General features: G+C 38.7%; 1 protein-coding gene across 1 annotated transcript in view; it reads right to left on the bottom strand.

Moving 5' to 3' along the window:
* Positions 1-16,164, bottom strand: part of LOC110059633 (bifunctional purine biosynthesis protein ATIC-like) — a 199,426-nt gene that overhangs the window by 105,966 nt on the left and 77,296 nt on the right. The window contains exon 10 of the mRNA XM_089284933.1: positions 12,184-12,273. Coding sequence (XP_089141059.1) covers positions 12,184-12,273 — 90 coding nt within the window. The remainder of the gene's footprint in view (positions 1-12,183; positions 12,274-16,164) is intronic.

Below are 16,164 nucleotides of genomic sequence, written 5' to 3'. Positions count from 1 at the left end.
TCTAGACATGATGCAGCGACGATGGGAAGTTAAGTTTTCATTGACAAAGATCCGCGTCGATTGTACTCTTGTTCCGTAGGAGGAGCTTTGTTCTAGCTCAGTAGAGATTTGTCAGCACTTTGTGACCGATGAATTTTTGTAATAAAATTATTGCCTTGTTGACTTTCAGTCACATGATTGTATCGTGGGTCTGGTTTCACAGCTGCTTTTGTGTAATCTGTTATCTCCTCTATTTATTCTACATTCCATTTGCTTTATCATGGTTTTTGTCTCCTTTGTCTCCGTTCCTATTCATTGTTTAAGTTTTGAGGTTGTGGAAGTTTAGTTTAAGGTAATACAATGTTTGTTTTGTTTAGGGTTTGGTAGTTTAGTTAAAGGTATTGGGTTGGGGACTCCAGTTGTTGTTATTGCCTGGAAGTTAGGCGAGTCATTTTGCCTCCAAGCCAAGGACTCACATGTCCCATAGCTTAACTCTTGAGTCTTCAGGCCTTTGTGAAGCAGCATCCACTGGGATTAGAATAATATTCACAGTGCACATAACAAAGACTAAACCTCATCCAATTATTAAACAAGACTTGATGTTGTCTAGTGTGTGCTTGAATAATTGACTAGCATGGGCATATTTTAACTGCCCAGTTTAGCATCAATCCCAAAAGATTTAGGAACTTTCAGAGTCGTTTCTTCCTCAAAAGGGGTTAGGGGCCAAAGGACTTACATGTAGCTTCCATGGCTTAAAGTTGGAGTTCTGCAGGAAGGTTAGTTTGCTGGCAGTTTTCCCCCACCCACCCCTCATTCTTTTATTAGTATGCTGGACAAAACTGTTCTGGATTGACATTTTACAACAAAAAATTAACACAAAGTGACACAAATGATTTTGTGATTGTCTTAAACTTTACTAAATTCCACACATCAAAAGTCTTATATGGATCACCCAAGAAAGGCTTGCATTACACCTTGTCCAAATTTGGTAACTGAGTCACAAACGTATGCAAAATCATGTGATTTTTGAGAAAAAAGAGTCACATTTTGAGTGTTTGCAAAGAAACTTTTTATGTGCTGGTGGATTTTTTTGTCAAGATTTTGACAAGAAAGCATGCGACTTACGACTTATTTGGCACTGAAATATGGTACTGTCTTTAGAAACTGATCTTCTTTGAAGTCTTTAAACTGCCACAAGTTTGGTCTTTCACCTGTTTTGAAGATGGCTGCCTTTAGCTTGTGCTTCATACAAGCCACAATTGCAAAAAAAATTTAAAGCGTTGTCGGCCAAGAACCTCAGACACTGCTATCTGTGCTTTTAGAAACATTTCCACACCTGTTTCTGGGCTCATCTACCAGGAGTTTTCCATTTTCTCACATTTTCTTGCATAACAGCTTGAAATAACTTTGTTTGGTTTGCCTTATGGCCCTTCAGTGGTAGCACCACAACTTGAATCTTTGATTCCCTAAACTGCTGATGCATCACAGGATTATAGTGCTGTTTAGGGATTATCTCCTCAAATTCATGAAAAAAAAAACCCACAAACACATAACGATGTTCTTCGCTCAACAACACTGGTCTAACATCAACACTGTTGATGTAAGCCATAACCATTTTTTCCCTAGAAATCTTGCAATTTTCCATACTTTTGTGATTAAGAGTGCCTGCCTGTAAGAATCAGACAAATTCTTAATTTCGCGGCAAGGGTTGAAAATTCGATTTTGCTCATATTCTTATGGTAGATAGGCTAAGGCATGACAAAAACTACTGGATAGTTTTTTTGGCAAAATATCCTTTTATTTCAAAGAAATATGCAAATTACCAAATTCCGTTAAAATCGTCATTTGACACACCATTTTATTAAGCAAGTTTAAGAGCCTTGCATGTAAAACCACATCATTCTTGCATCTTAAAAACACTCAAATATTTTTGTGCAGTGTTTAAAAGGTACTGGGTTGATTTTAGGGAATGTTGCGTTGTCTTTTTGGGTGCAAAATAATTAAATTTCGAAGAAATGTATTTCATTTACTTAAAAGTACTTCGTAAATATAATTAATTTTCACCATGTGCGAAACCTTCAAATAGATTAAGCTTCTGGTGGTTGGTTCGCAAAAGGATGGTCTACAGATTCCTGTAAAAATTTCTTTGGGCAAATGGTTGTGAGCGACGCGAGAGCTTTTCAAAGTCCGTCAAAAACGCACATATTTGACCATCCGTCATCAAATTTCAATTTACGGGTTAGACATATATTTTAGCATGCGCCACATGACTTGACCTATAATAAGTTGAAATAGACACAGAGCTGATAATTTCGATAATGTTCTAACCTTATTTGTTGTAAAAGGCAGGTCCAAAGCCGATTTGACGTGTTTCTAGTCGATCTCTCACCATTTGTCGTTCACAAAGCAGAAGTTCGCTTTTGTTTACACAAGGTTAACATCCGATGTACATTGCTTACGGTCAACCTATTATTGGTCGAATACCACGAGTCTGTGACCATCTTTCTGCGCATATGAACATCACTGCATCTAAGTCAAAAACGGCTGAGTCATTTGTAGATAGCTGCTTGCTTTGCACTGCGCCAAAATATTACGTTTGATCGATCGCATCGCTGACCATTGCCAATAAGCGTGTCGGCGCAGCACAATCTTACAGCCGTTATTTGTTCGTCACGCAATGCTGTCACAGCATATGCTGCATATTTTGATCTATTTTGTATAGAGCACTCTCAGGATAAGTGAAACAATTTAGTCATTGTTCATCTGTTTGTTCATATATGTAATAATATGTGTATATTTAAAGAATTGTATTCTATATTGTATGTGGCCTCGGTCCAAATCATGTTTGTTGTACATTCTGATGTTTCAGACAACAGCTGCTAAAGCTAGTGGCTGTACTCACTAGAATTTTAAAAAAAATCGTCATAAACAAATTATAGACCAATGAAGCAAGAACTAGCTGAAATAAAAATAGGAAATCACAACAAGTCTAATTCGTGAGAAAAAACAGACTAAATTTAATTAGTAATTACGTGAGTAAATAGCCCTGGCCATGCTATTTTATTTGGCGTATTTTGTTTGCTTAGTGGGGACATTGGTATGTTTGTAAAAGAAAATAGAGGACTGTTGTCAATACAGTCCAAACTTATTGTCAGTAAAATATTGTAAATAAAACACCTATTGACCGGTTACCTCCGCGGCCACCATTTGGGCGTTCCGATAAGGGTTTCATTATTGTCTTTACCCCTATTAAGCGGCCACCTAAAATTCAAAAAATTTATTTTGGAAAGGGCGATGGCAGATAAGAGTCTGAAATTGAAGGTGCATGACGAGTGATAATTCAAACACACGTCTATCATGATTGTCTTGAATTGACTCCATGTTCACCAAGAAATTTATAACCCGATAGTGAAAAATTAAATATTTAAGGTACTCCAACCTCTATTTAAGCGGCTAGCCCCATTAAGCAGTCACCACCCATTTCCCCGAGGGAAGTCCACTGTATTACATGTAAACCAAAAATAATTGCACAGCACGAAAAGACCTAGGTATGAGTTTAGCATTACAGTATTTCGTAGGGCATATAAGTAGCAGTGGTCGAGTAAAAGATAACAACAGGGGCAATGGTAAACTATTCATTCTTTTCATTTCTTAATTTAATCTCTTCCTACTCAACACGATTGTGCGCTCCCACTGGTTCCAAGCCTTACAGAGCCTTAGGATTAGTATTAGGATAGAAATTGTCCTACCCCTACCCCCTAAAATGGGATGACAGCATTACGTGACGAACAAGGAACCGCTGCAAGCGAGGATTCAAACTATGATGATTAAACGTAATATTTTGGTGTAGTGCAAAGCAAGCAACTATCTACAAATGACTTAGCCGTTTTTGACTTAGATGCAGTGATGGTCATGTGTCGAAAGAGCGTCACAGATTCATGGCATTCGACCATTAAATAAGTTGACAGTTGGCGATGTACATCGGACGTTATGTAAACAAAAGCAAACTTCTGCTTTACATGTGACGAATGGTGAAGGAAACACGTCAAATCGGCTTTGGACCTGCCTTTTACAGCAAATGAGGTTAGAACATTTCGAAATTATCAGCTATGTGTCTATTTCAACTTAACATAGGTCAAGTCATGTGGCGCATGCTAAAATATATGTCTAACCCGTAAATTGAAATTTGACGACGGATGGTCAAATATTTGCATTTTTAACGTACTTTGAAAAGCTCTCGCGTCGCTCACAATCATTTGCCCAAAGAAATTTTTACAGGAATCTGTAGACCATCCTTCGGCGATTCAACCACCAGAAGCTTATTCTATTTGAAGGTTTCGCACATAGTGAAAATTAATTATTTTCACAAAGTACTTTTAACTGAATGAAATACATGTCTTCGAAATTTAATTATTTTGCACCCAAAAAGACAACGCAACATTCTCAAAAATCAACCCAGTACACATTTAAACATTGCACAAAAATATTTGAGTATTTTTAAGACGGAAAATGATGTGGTTTTGCATGTGAGGCTCTCAAACTTGTTTAATAAAATGGTGCGTCAAATGACGATTTTAACGGAATTTGGTAATTTGCATATTTCTTTGAAATAAAAGGATATTTTGCCAAGAAAACTATCCAGTAGTTTTGGTCATGCCCTAGCCTATCTACCATGAAAATATGAGCGAAATCGAATTTTCTACCGTTGCCGAGTTATTTTCCATTTTTATTGACAGGGACTCTTAAGTCTGCAAATTTAGATAAGCTGCAACGCAAGTCTTCCTTGCGTGATCTATGAAAATAACTTTCCATGTGTGGAATTTAATAAGGTTTAAAACAATCACAAAATTATTTGCACTGCTTTGCTTGTTTTAATTTCTCTTGTCAAACGACAAGTTATAACAGCTTTGTCCAGCATACTGTACTCCAGTCTGACTTGTCCTATGCTTCCTCGCCTGCAGACTTGAATAAGCTGTAGTAACTTAACACTCGAGTCTTCAGGCCTTTGGGAACTAGTGTCCACTGGGAATAGATTACTAATGTGTATCACTTATCTGCTGTATAGATGTGCCATCATGGTCATTATAATCTTTGTCTATGGATATTGGTCCAATTCTAAGTATGGCAACAGATCCTTTTCCATTTGTGCACTGACATTTTGGAATGGCCTGCTAGGTCACTTGAGACCTGCAGTGGACCTGCACGGTAACGATTCCATTAGAATGGCATGACATGCATTGAAGTAGAATGTGGTAGCCTAACATAGTGTGAAACGACAGCAGCTCTTGGCTTCCATTTAGTTCAAAACAATCATGAGAGATAACTATCTTTCGACGAGAAGTTTGGCGATTATTATTTTTTGATGCCCTGATTGTTAAATACAACTCGAATGAAATTCAATAAAGCCTTCATGCTATAATTGAATGGCTTGGTGCAAGACTGACGTAAGTGACTTTTTCGGGTGAAAAATGATTTTTTTGTTCAAAAGCGCCCGAATTTTTGCGTGTCGTCTTCAATTGAGTAGAAGAGCATAGCCCCGTATATATTTTTAGCTGGTTTGCGCTTTGTCTTCGGAAAAAAAGAAACATTAGGACAACGGTGACTTCAAAACAATAATACAGGGCCGCAAAACGAAATGGATGAACATGGGCCTTAGAGAAAGATGAGCCTATAGCTTGACAGTTACGGTAAAGGTAACATAACCCCACGGCTAGCGTTAGACCTAAAAGCAAACCCTAACCCTTGGCCTAGGTTTAGCATTTAGTGTTAGGGTTACCGTTTTAGTGCTAGGGTTTAGGGTTAAGGCTAGGGCTAAGGCTAGGGCTAGGGTTAGGGCTAGGGCTAGGGCTAGAGCTAGGGCTAGGGCTAGGGCTAGGGTTTAGGGTTAAGGCTAGGGCTAGGGCTAGGGCTAGGGTTTAGGGTTAAGGCTAGGGCTAGGGCTAGGGCTAGGGCTAGGGCTAGGGCTTAGGGTTAGAGTCTCTAAACACTTTGTGGTAGGGTTAGTTCTATTTTGGTGCTAGCCTAGGGAAAATAATAAAACAAGAAAACGCTTCATTTCAGAAACACAGCATGCATGATCGGGAATGTAAATAAAGTCAACGACCAGTGTCTATTAGTGGTGGTTACCTATCTTCTGGGAGTGAAACGTTTTGCCATCAGTGAAAACATGAAACTCGTTTAGAACAAAAAAGAGTTCGGTTTGCATTCTTTCGAAAAAAAAAAGTGAAAATCACTAGCGAAATGCGACATTTCATAGGTGCTACTGCGATGATGTAAAACGTTTTGAAATGCAATGTGCTATAACAGCGATGCTTGCCATTACTTTGACTGCGTGACGAACAACAAATACCTTATAAAACATATTTCGTGAAACGTTTTGCAATCAGTGAAAACATGAAACTCCTTAAGAACTAAAAAGAGTTTGCTTTGCATTCTTTCAAAAAAAAAAAAATAGTGAAAATCACTGGCGAAATGCGGCATTTCATAGGTGCTACTGCGATGTAAAACGTTTTGAAATTCAATGAGCTATAACAGCGCAGCTTGCCATTACTTTGACTGCGTGACGAACAACAAATACCTTATAAAACATATTTCGTGAAATGTTGCCACAAGGAATTAACGCTTGACATTCGAAGAGAGACGATTTTTCCGAATTACAGTACTTGAACGGCTGAGTCAATCTGAAATTGCTCCGTCTCTGCGATAATTAAATACCCTGTATATTTGTGAAAACACTGAACTGAATCTAAGCGGGAAAACCGAAAACAAACGGAAAATATATAGCAAAAGGAATGGCATATTTAAAGACAAAAGACTTACACTGTTGTCTCTTTCTCTCACCATCTTCTAACCTCACAAACGAATCATTCCATTGGGATTCCATGATAATAAAGGCAAGCGATCGAAAGCCACTAGTCCATAATATGATTGGCGTTTGTTTGCCCCAGTTCCCAAAAGGTCAACTGTCACACTGTAACACAACAATGGTCAACAATCGCGACTTTGGATCAATCATTTCTCTTACATGAAAACATTGGCCATTTATTCCTGGAAAGAATCGGGGCTTAGGGCTATTTTTGTCTAAATGAAGTAATACATTACTTTTCTCAGTGAAAAAAATCTTTTCCGTCGATTCTGTTTCAATTAATATTCGGTTGGCTGAGCGAAATGTAAGTTTGTCACGTTTTCCATTGCCGACTGAGATCGACTGACAAGACCTATCGAGATGCATTAAAGATTATTATGGGATATCCCTGAGCAACTTCAACACGGCAAGGCCTACGGGCCGACTAAACAGATTTTTTTAGAGTCTAAAAGCACTTCTTTATTTCCAAACGTTCTGCACAGCAACATTTGGCAAATGGGCCACTTCTCGCCATCGACTCATTTTTTTGGCATGAGAAGTGCTTTCAAACTCCTCGCCTGGCTTCAGTGTGCCTTCGACCGCTTAGCGATCTTGGAACAGCAACACATCTCGCTTCTTTGAGATATGCTAGTGACTTACGGGTTTCCGGACTTAATGAAGTCCTTTCACCGCCAGGCGGGCGCAAATATGAGTCAAATAAGCGGACTTCATGCAACAGGTGAGGTTTCAACTTGTCTGATCGAAAGCTTGACGTTGTCTTGCGCGCCAAAATAATGCAAACGCAAGCTTACGTCACAACGTAGTTGAAGAAATTCATTTCCAGATCCCGTCTTTGAGCGAGTAAACTTTCCACTTTGTTTTGTACACCAGGTGAAAAAAACAAGGAATACAAACACAGGGCAATGTTTTCCTATTACGTTGGAGACCACATGCAAAAATTTGGGCGCTTTTGAACGAAAAAATCATTTTTCACCCGAAAAAGTCACTTACGTCAGTCTTGCACTAAGCCATTCAATTGACGATCATAATAATTATCATAATAATGGTCTTTATTATCATAATAATTATCATAATAGTAGTCTTGAATGGCTTGGTGCAAGACTGACGTAAGTGACTTTTTCGGGTGAAAAATGATTTTTTTGTTCAAAAGCGCCCGAATTTTTGCGTGTCGTCTTCAATTGAGTAGAAGAGCATAGCCCTGTATATATTTTTAGCTGGTTTGCGCTTTGTCTTCGGAAAAAAAGAAAGAAACATTAGGACAACGGTGACTTCAAAACAATAATACAGGGCCGCAAAACGAAATGGATGAACATGGGCCTTAGAGAAAGATGAGCCTATAGCTTGACAGTTACGGTAAAGGTAACATAACCCCACGGCTAGCGTTAGACCTAAAAGCAAACCCTAACCCTTGGCCTAGGTTTAGCATTTAGTGTTAGGGTTACCGTTTTAGTGCTAGGGTTTAGGGTTAAGGCTAGGGCTAGGGCTAGGGCTAGGGTTAGGGCTAGGGCTAGGGCTAGGGCTAGAGCTAGGGCTAGGGCTAGGGCTAGAGCTAGGGCTAGGGCTAGGGCTAGAGCTAGGGCTAGGGCTAGGGCTAGGGTTTAGGGTTAAGGCTAGGGCTAGGGCTAGGGCTAGGGTTTAGGGTTAAGGCTAGGGCTAGGGCTAGGGCTAGGGCTAGGGCTTAGGGTTAGAGTCTCTAAACACTTTGTGGTAGGGTTAGTTCTATTTTGGTGCTAGCCCAGGGAAAATAATAAAACAAGAAAACGCTTCATTTCAGAAACACAGCATGCATGATCGGGAATGTAAATAAAGTCAACGACCAGTGTCTATTAGCGGTGGTTACCTATCTTCTGAGAGTGAAACGTTTTGCCATCAGTGAAAACATGAAACTCGTTTAGAACAAAAAAGAGTTCGGTTTGCATTCTTTCGAAAAAAAAAAGTGAAAATCACTAGCGAAATGCGACATTTCATAGGTGCTACTGCGATGATGTAAAACGTTTTGAAATGCAATGTGCTATAACAGCGATGCTTGCCATTACTTTGACTGCGTGACGAACAACAAATACCTTATAAAACATATTTCGTGAAACGTTTTGCAATCAGTGAAAACATGAAACTCCTTAAGAACTAAAAAGAGTTTGCTTTGCATTCTTTCAAAAAAAAAAAAATAGTGAAAATCACTGGCGAAATGCGGCATTTCATAGGTGCTACTGCGATGTAAAACGTTTTGAAATTCAATGAGCTATAACAGCGCAGCTTGCCATTACTTTGACTGCGTGACGAACAACAAATACCTTATAAAACATATTTCGTGAAATGTTGCCACAAGGAATTAACGCTTGACATTCGAAGAGAGACGATTTTTCCGAATTACAGTACTTGAACGGCTGAGTCAATCTGAAATTGCTCCATCTCTGCGATAATTAAATACCCTGTATATTTGTGAAAACACTGAACTGAATCTAAGCGGGAAAACCGAAAACAAACGGAAAATATATAGCAAAAGGAATGGCATATTTAAAGACAAAAGACTTACACTGTTGTCTCTTTCTCTCGCCATCTTCTAACCTCACAAACGAATCATTCCATTGGGATTCCATGATAATAAAGGCAAGCGATCGAAAGCCGCTAGTCCATAATATGATTGGCGTTTGTTTGCCCCAGTTCCCAAAAGGTCAACTGTCACACTGTAACACAACAATGGTCAACAATCGCGACTTTGGATCAATCATTTCTCTTACATGAAAACATTGGCCATTTATTCCTGGAAAGAATCGGGGCTTAGGGCTATTTTTGTCTAAATGAAGTAATACATTACTTTTCTCAGTGAAAAAAATCTTTTCCGTCGATTCTGTTTCAATTAATATTCGGTTGGCTGAGCGAAATGTAAGTTTGTCACGTTTTCCATTGCCGACTGAGATCGACTGACAAGACCTATCGAGATGCATTAAAGATTATTATGGGATATCCCTGAGCAACTTCAACACGGCAAGGCCTACGGGCCGACTAAACAGATTTTTTTAGAGTCTAAAAGCACTTCTTTATTTCCAAACGTTCTGCACAGCAACATTTGGCAAATGGGCCACTTCTCGCCATCGACTCATTTTTTTGGCATGAGAAGTGCTTTCAAACTCCTCGCCTGGCTTCAGTGTGCCTTCGACCGCTTAGCGATCTTGGAACAGCAACACATCTCGCTTCTTTGAGATATGCTAGTGACTTACGGGTTTCCGGACTTAATGAAGTCCTTTCACCGCCAGGCGGGCGCAAATATGAGTCAAATAAGCGGACTTCATGCAACAGGTGAGGTTTCAACTTGTCTGATCGAAAGCTTGACGTTGTCTTGCGCGCCAAAATAATGCAAACGCAAGCTTACGTCACAACGTAGTTGAAGAAATTCATTTCCAGATCCCGTCTTTGAGCGAGTAAACTTTCCACTTTGTTTTGTACACCAGGCGAAAAAAACAAGGAATACAAACACAGGGCAATGTTTTCCTATTACGTTGGAGACCACATGCAAAAATTTGGGCGCTTTTGAATGAAAAAATCATTTTTCACCCGAAAAAGTCACTTACGTCAGTCTTGCACTAAGCCATTCAATTGTTATACACGATCCAAAACAAAACACGTTTGCTACTTCCACAAACAGCCTGACGACATGTAAAATCCTAACTACGATCGTCATTATATGAACTGTTTTATTTATTCGGCAAAGTCCGGTTGTTTCGAGAGCTTGTAATTTGTTACTGTAATTTGTGAACAAACGAAAGTTAAAAATACTTAACAAATGCCATAAACGGACGAAACAAACACGGAGAAAACTCGACCAAAATGGCCATGCGATGGATAAAGATGTTCTACGAAGTAAACACTGATCACGTGTCAATTCACAAAGTGCGCGGGTTCAAAAATTTGCATAAAGTTGTTTACATATTTTAAGATGTGAGAAACGGCCATATTCCGGCGGAAAGTTTGATGAATATTTTGATAGACTGTTGTCTGACTCTGAATCAGAAGAAACCAATTTTAAACTACATGTATGGGACAAAAACAACTTTATCGGATGGAACCAGCGCCAAGAAAATGCCTGTTGCTTTGAGACTAGCTTCGTGACCTCAAAAGGTACCGCTTTTCGCATGCATGCTCTGTCAAGAAAGCCTAATCTCTCGCGAATCCACAACTGGATAAAACAGTTACTTTTACAAAACTCTAGGCAAAGTCATTACGTAAAAATTAGTACAAGCGACAAATTCATTTGAGTAAAACAAAAAATGTTCATCCCGACTGGCGAGTTAAATTGTTTACACACGGGTCTAGCGACGTTAGGTTCGCGTCCCACATGATAATGTCAGACTCGAATTCTGAGTTATTCTGTCTCGATAAGGAAGTGATAGTTTACATCACTGAGTTTTGTTTTCAATGCTCACCGTGGAAATAATTTTATTAATGTTTGTCTCGTCAACGACTGATGAAATCGGCACTTTGTGATTCGTTTTTTCTAAAAATCATGAGTGTAAGACTAATAATGGTTTGGCACGATTATGTGTTTCTAACATCGGACTAAAAGCTACGCTATTCGTTCGTTAGAAGTCCTTAGATGTAAACCGTTAGACAACCATTAAACCTCTTTAGATGTAGACCATTAGACAACCGTTAAACGGCTCCAGTCATCTGTTAGAACAAATTGCGCAACCATTAGAACGGTTTCTTCATCCGTTAGGCATACTTAGTTAGCCGTTAGAACGTTAAGAGAGAGCGTTAGAACACTTTGATCATCCATTAGGCACACTTAGATAACCGTTAGACCGTTAGGACAAAACGTTAGAATGCTGTGAAGACCGTTAACTATCCGTCCATTAGCGCCCATTTAACGGATAAGCGTTAAGGTACGTTTTCCCGTTCACGGTCACAATTGACAGAGGTGATTATTATGTGCAAAAAAACTCTCGAGTCACGGCACACTGCCAAATTTAATGAAGCGAACAATAATTCTAGACCACTACCAAGACAGTATGCTATTCTTTTAAATAAGTCTCTTTTCCTTATCCAAATTCCTGTTTGTTATCACCACATTAATTATGCATTTTTATTCTTTTATTTTTTCACACTTTTTCTGGAAATATTCGTTCATTCACGTCTTTTTGATCATTCGTCAAAGGCTGTAGGTCGGCAGCCAAAAGCTCCTTTAAACCTAAATTTTCAACCAGAGAATTGTTTTGATATGTTTAACCCTGGTTGCTCGGCCATTTTCGTAATGTTAACTGCTGGAAGGTGCTGGAGACTTTTGCCAGCCACGTTAAGTTAACAAGCTGATGGTTTTTCACTTTATAATAGATGAACTATACCTCAAGAATACAGTATTTCCCTCCTTTTTTCTTTTTCAAAACCTCTAGTGCACTTGGATCAAAACCTGGAGCAATGATACCATCTGAAACCTAAAAGAGATTGCAAATCAATTATTTTGTATGCAAAAAATATTCGGTCCTGAAAATAACTGGGCTTGTATAAAAAAGACTTGGTACTGGGAAAAGAAAATGAAACCATTCATGTTAAATTCAGTATTCTCTTTTGGAACCACCACTTTGGTCAGTTGAAAGGACTGTCAAATAAAAAGCAGCATGTAGTACCTGCATATCAGCTTTGTAATGGGGAGGCAAATTTTTACAGGCTTTACAATTAATGCTGCCCTTCTTTACCGTTGTTTTTAAGCAATGTTCAGCGCTATCTGCATTTTGGGAAAGATAGAGTGTTACGGTAGACAATAATTTCACCAACATTATTTTTACTAGCTAAACTGAAGAAAATAATATGAAAAGTGTGGATGGTGGTCAATACTTTGCATGATTACATTTATTTAGGAAGCAAAGGAAACCTTTGAAGGTGCAAAAGGCTGTTATATGATGTTGTAATGGACATGTCATACCTTTTCAAAAGACATGTTTCTTTCCCATAGTTTCTTTTTAAGCCCTAATTTTTTAGATCAATTACTCAACAAACATATGCTTATTCAACAGTAAGATGCACAAACAGTCCTCCACTGTAATTAAAAATTGTCCCTTATAAAATCAAAGTGGCTATGAGCCACTCAACTTGGAAAATGGATCGTCTGTAAACAGTGAAAATTATGATGCCACTGACTTGAGGTTTTAATCCGTAGGTTAAGTTTAAGTTAACGTTTAAGTCTACTGGCAAAACGCGACATTAAGAGAACACACAAGGAGATGTTATACCACTGAAAACATTCATTAAGTTATTGGTGATCCTTGTCCAAGACAATTACAAGTATATGGCTTCTTGTCCGATCAGAAAAGCCAGTATAATTGGATTCTAATTTTCATTCCTATTTTTTTCATTCTTTGTCACCTTTTGAGAGATCTTAACAATAACAATAACAATAACAATAGCAATAACAACAATAGCAATAGCAATAGCAGTAGCAATAGCAATAGCAATAACAACAATAGCAGTAGCAGTGCAATAGCAATAACAATAGCAATAGCAATAGCAATAGCAATAACAACAATAGCAATAGCAATAGCAATAGCAATAACAATAGCAATAGCAATAACAACAATAGCAATAGCAATAGCAATAGTAATAACAATAGCAATAGCAATAACAACAATAGCAATAGCAATAGCTATAGCAATAGGAATAGCAATAGCAATAGCAATAACAATAACAATAGCAATAGCAATGGCAATAACAATAGAGCAGTTTTAAATTGAGTGTCATAAAACGAAAACCAAACCAATTTCTTACCAATTAGACTACTCAGCCAATCTCCAACCGTAGTAAAACCAAAACCAAAACCAAAGTAATTGTCTAATTACTTTCGACACTCAAATGAAAACTGCTCTAACAATAACAATAGCAATAACAATAACAATAACAATCGCAATAGCAATAGCAATAGCAGTGACAATAACAATAACAATAACAATAACAATAACAAAGAAACATTATCAACACAGAGTCATAGTACCACACGGACAGCACTGCGTCTCGTCCGCTCAACAAAGTTAAACCCAGTTCAGTGGGGTTCCCACTTGGTGTCTAATGAAGCTCAAACAGCACCCGCATTAGTCTTCTTTAGGAGTTAAATTCAAATTTTCCAACGAGCATCCTAACCTTCTGATATTGGAGTTCCCCTCCAGGATTCCAAATGTCTAACAGGAAGTGACCCAATGAAGGAGTGAAGGAGTGAAGGAGTGAAGGAGTGAAGGAGTGAAATCATCCCACCACTACAACTTAGAAAATTTTCCAAGTTAAAAACGACCAAAGGGACAATTTGTCCCTTCAAAACTTCAGGGAGAAATCCCAGAAGGAAGCACACAAGAAGAGATACAGTCCAGTACAGAAATCATAAGCTGAAACATAGGACGTCAAAGGAACTTTACCATGCTTTTCATGCTTAAAAAATTCTCCATCTGGCAAGCCATTACGAGTTGTTGAGTGGCTAGGCTACACATCTAGACAGTACCAAACTGCCCAGGAGAAACTTGACCAGAAACACAGAGGTGAAAAGCGACTTTTGCAACATAACATTGAAGCCATTTTGCATGCGTCGCCTGTCAAGGAGACTTACTTAAAGGGCTAGGTCATGCAATTTTAGGCAATTTCAGCACTAATCAAATGGTCATAGAATTAAATAAAATATCAAAAAAACGGCTCAAAACTATAGAAGATCTCAAACAAAACACAGGAAAGCCAAGAAGGGACATGGATGGACAAAACTGGAGAGGATTAAAATGGGTTGTATTCGGGTAAATTTGAAAAACGTCAGCCCCCCTTTTTACAAATTTATATCAGTTTATATCAAAATGTCATTTACACAGCTGGAAAATCATTCTCCGTTGTTATGTGGCCGTGATTTTGCAAATGAAAGACTCTTGCTCTGCCAATTTGACGTTTAGAGCTCATAATTATTAACAAAATCAAACAAAATTACCTAAAACAGTGTGACCTAGCCCCTTTAAATGAGTTGGATATTTTTGTGGATCGTTTAACTCACGTTATCGTTAAGCTTGAGGATAGCGACCAGCATTAAGAGGTAGCAGGAATATCTACACTCTACATTGCTGTCCAAGAAAAGTTACCAGAGTTTCTCCTTATTGCATACCAAGAGTGGTTGCACAGGAAGGCCAGAAGAGATGCACTGTCCATATTTTCAAAATGGTTGCAGAAGCAAGTTGTTTATTGTATGGACGTCAAAGAAGTGAAGGAGAGAACAACCAAAAAGAAAAAAATGATAATATAGAGTCAAAGAAACACAAGCCTGAGAAAGGAGCAGTTCACAATGTTACTAGAGAGCCTGCACCCAAGTGTGTTGTCTACCATGGACCTCACCAAGTAACCTCATGCAAAAACTGGGGTGAAACATCCATTGCGAATAGATAGGAAATTGTGAGAAAGAATGAACTTTGTTGTCATTGTTTAATATCAGGCCATCAAAGGAAGAATTGTCCAGAAAACAATTGCTGTGGTATCAACAATTGTAGAGGCACCCATCCCTTCTATCTGCCCTCTAGACGTTGACCTAATCCACCTGAATATATGAACACTGCAGCAGAAACACGAAGCACTTTTGGTGACCCTGAGTTTGCAGGGGAAGTTGTATTGCAGACAGTTCCCGTTTGGCTTATGGGCTCAGAAGGTCAAAGCGTCCTAGTCAACCATGGGTCAGATTCAACTTAAAGAATATGTCCGAGATGACATCGCAACAGCCCTTGGCCTTGAGACTGATAATTCCTCTAAAAAGCGAGAAAGTATCACTGACGATGAAGAGCCTTGACACTGGCATGAGCATGGACACTCAATGAAATGTGTCAAGGCTTGTCTATCCCAGACTGGAATCAACACAAGGTCAAATGGGATCACCTTAAGAACATTCCATTTTCTAAAGCCCCTGGAAGGAAAACGAATGACACTCTGATTGGATCAGACCAACTTGAACATACACTAGCTTTAACAGCGTGTTAGGGGCCAATCAGAGCACCAGTAGTGAGGAAAACACCACTGGGGTGGACCTGTGTTGGACGTTTACCAGCCCTTTTTCTTTCAGCTAAAAGGATTATATACGCCAGAACCTTTTGAATCCAGACGTCATACAAGTCACATCTTGATGAGCAAATTATCAAGAGAAATGTGGGAGTTGGACTCTCTTGGAGTTAGAAGTTCAGACAACAATCAGTTGAACCAGGAGGAGATCTTAGCTGTGTCAAATGTTGAAAAGTCAAGACGATGGATCGAGGGCCATTACAAAGTAGTCATTCTGTGGGAGAAAGAGTTCTCATTATCTGACTGCAGAGAAGAAGCAGAGACGT

This window comes from Orbicella faveolata, unplaced genomic scaffold (genome assembly GCF_042242905.1).
Source record: "Orbicella faveolata isolate gen_17 unplaced genomic scaffold, um_ofav_v1 contig_13, whole genome shotgun sequence".
Classification (NCBI taxonomy): domain Eukaryota; kingdom Metazoa; phylum Cnidaria; class Anthozoa; order Scleractinia; family Merulinidae; genus Orbicella; species Orbicella faveolata.
The sequence above is the reverse complement of the archived record's forward strand: the minus strand, read 5'-3'. Positions and strand labels throughout refer to the sequence as shown.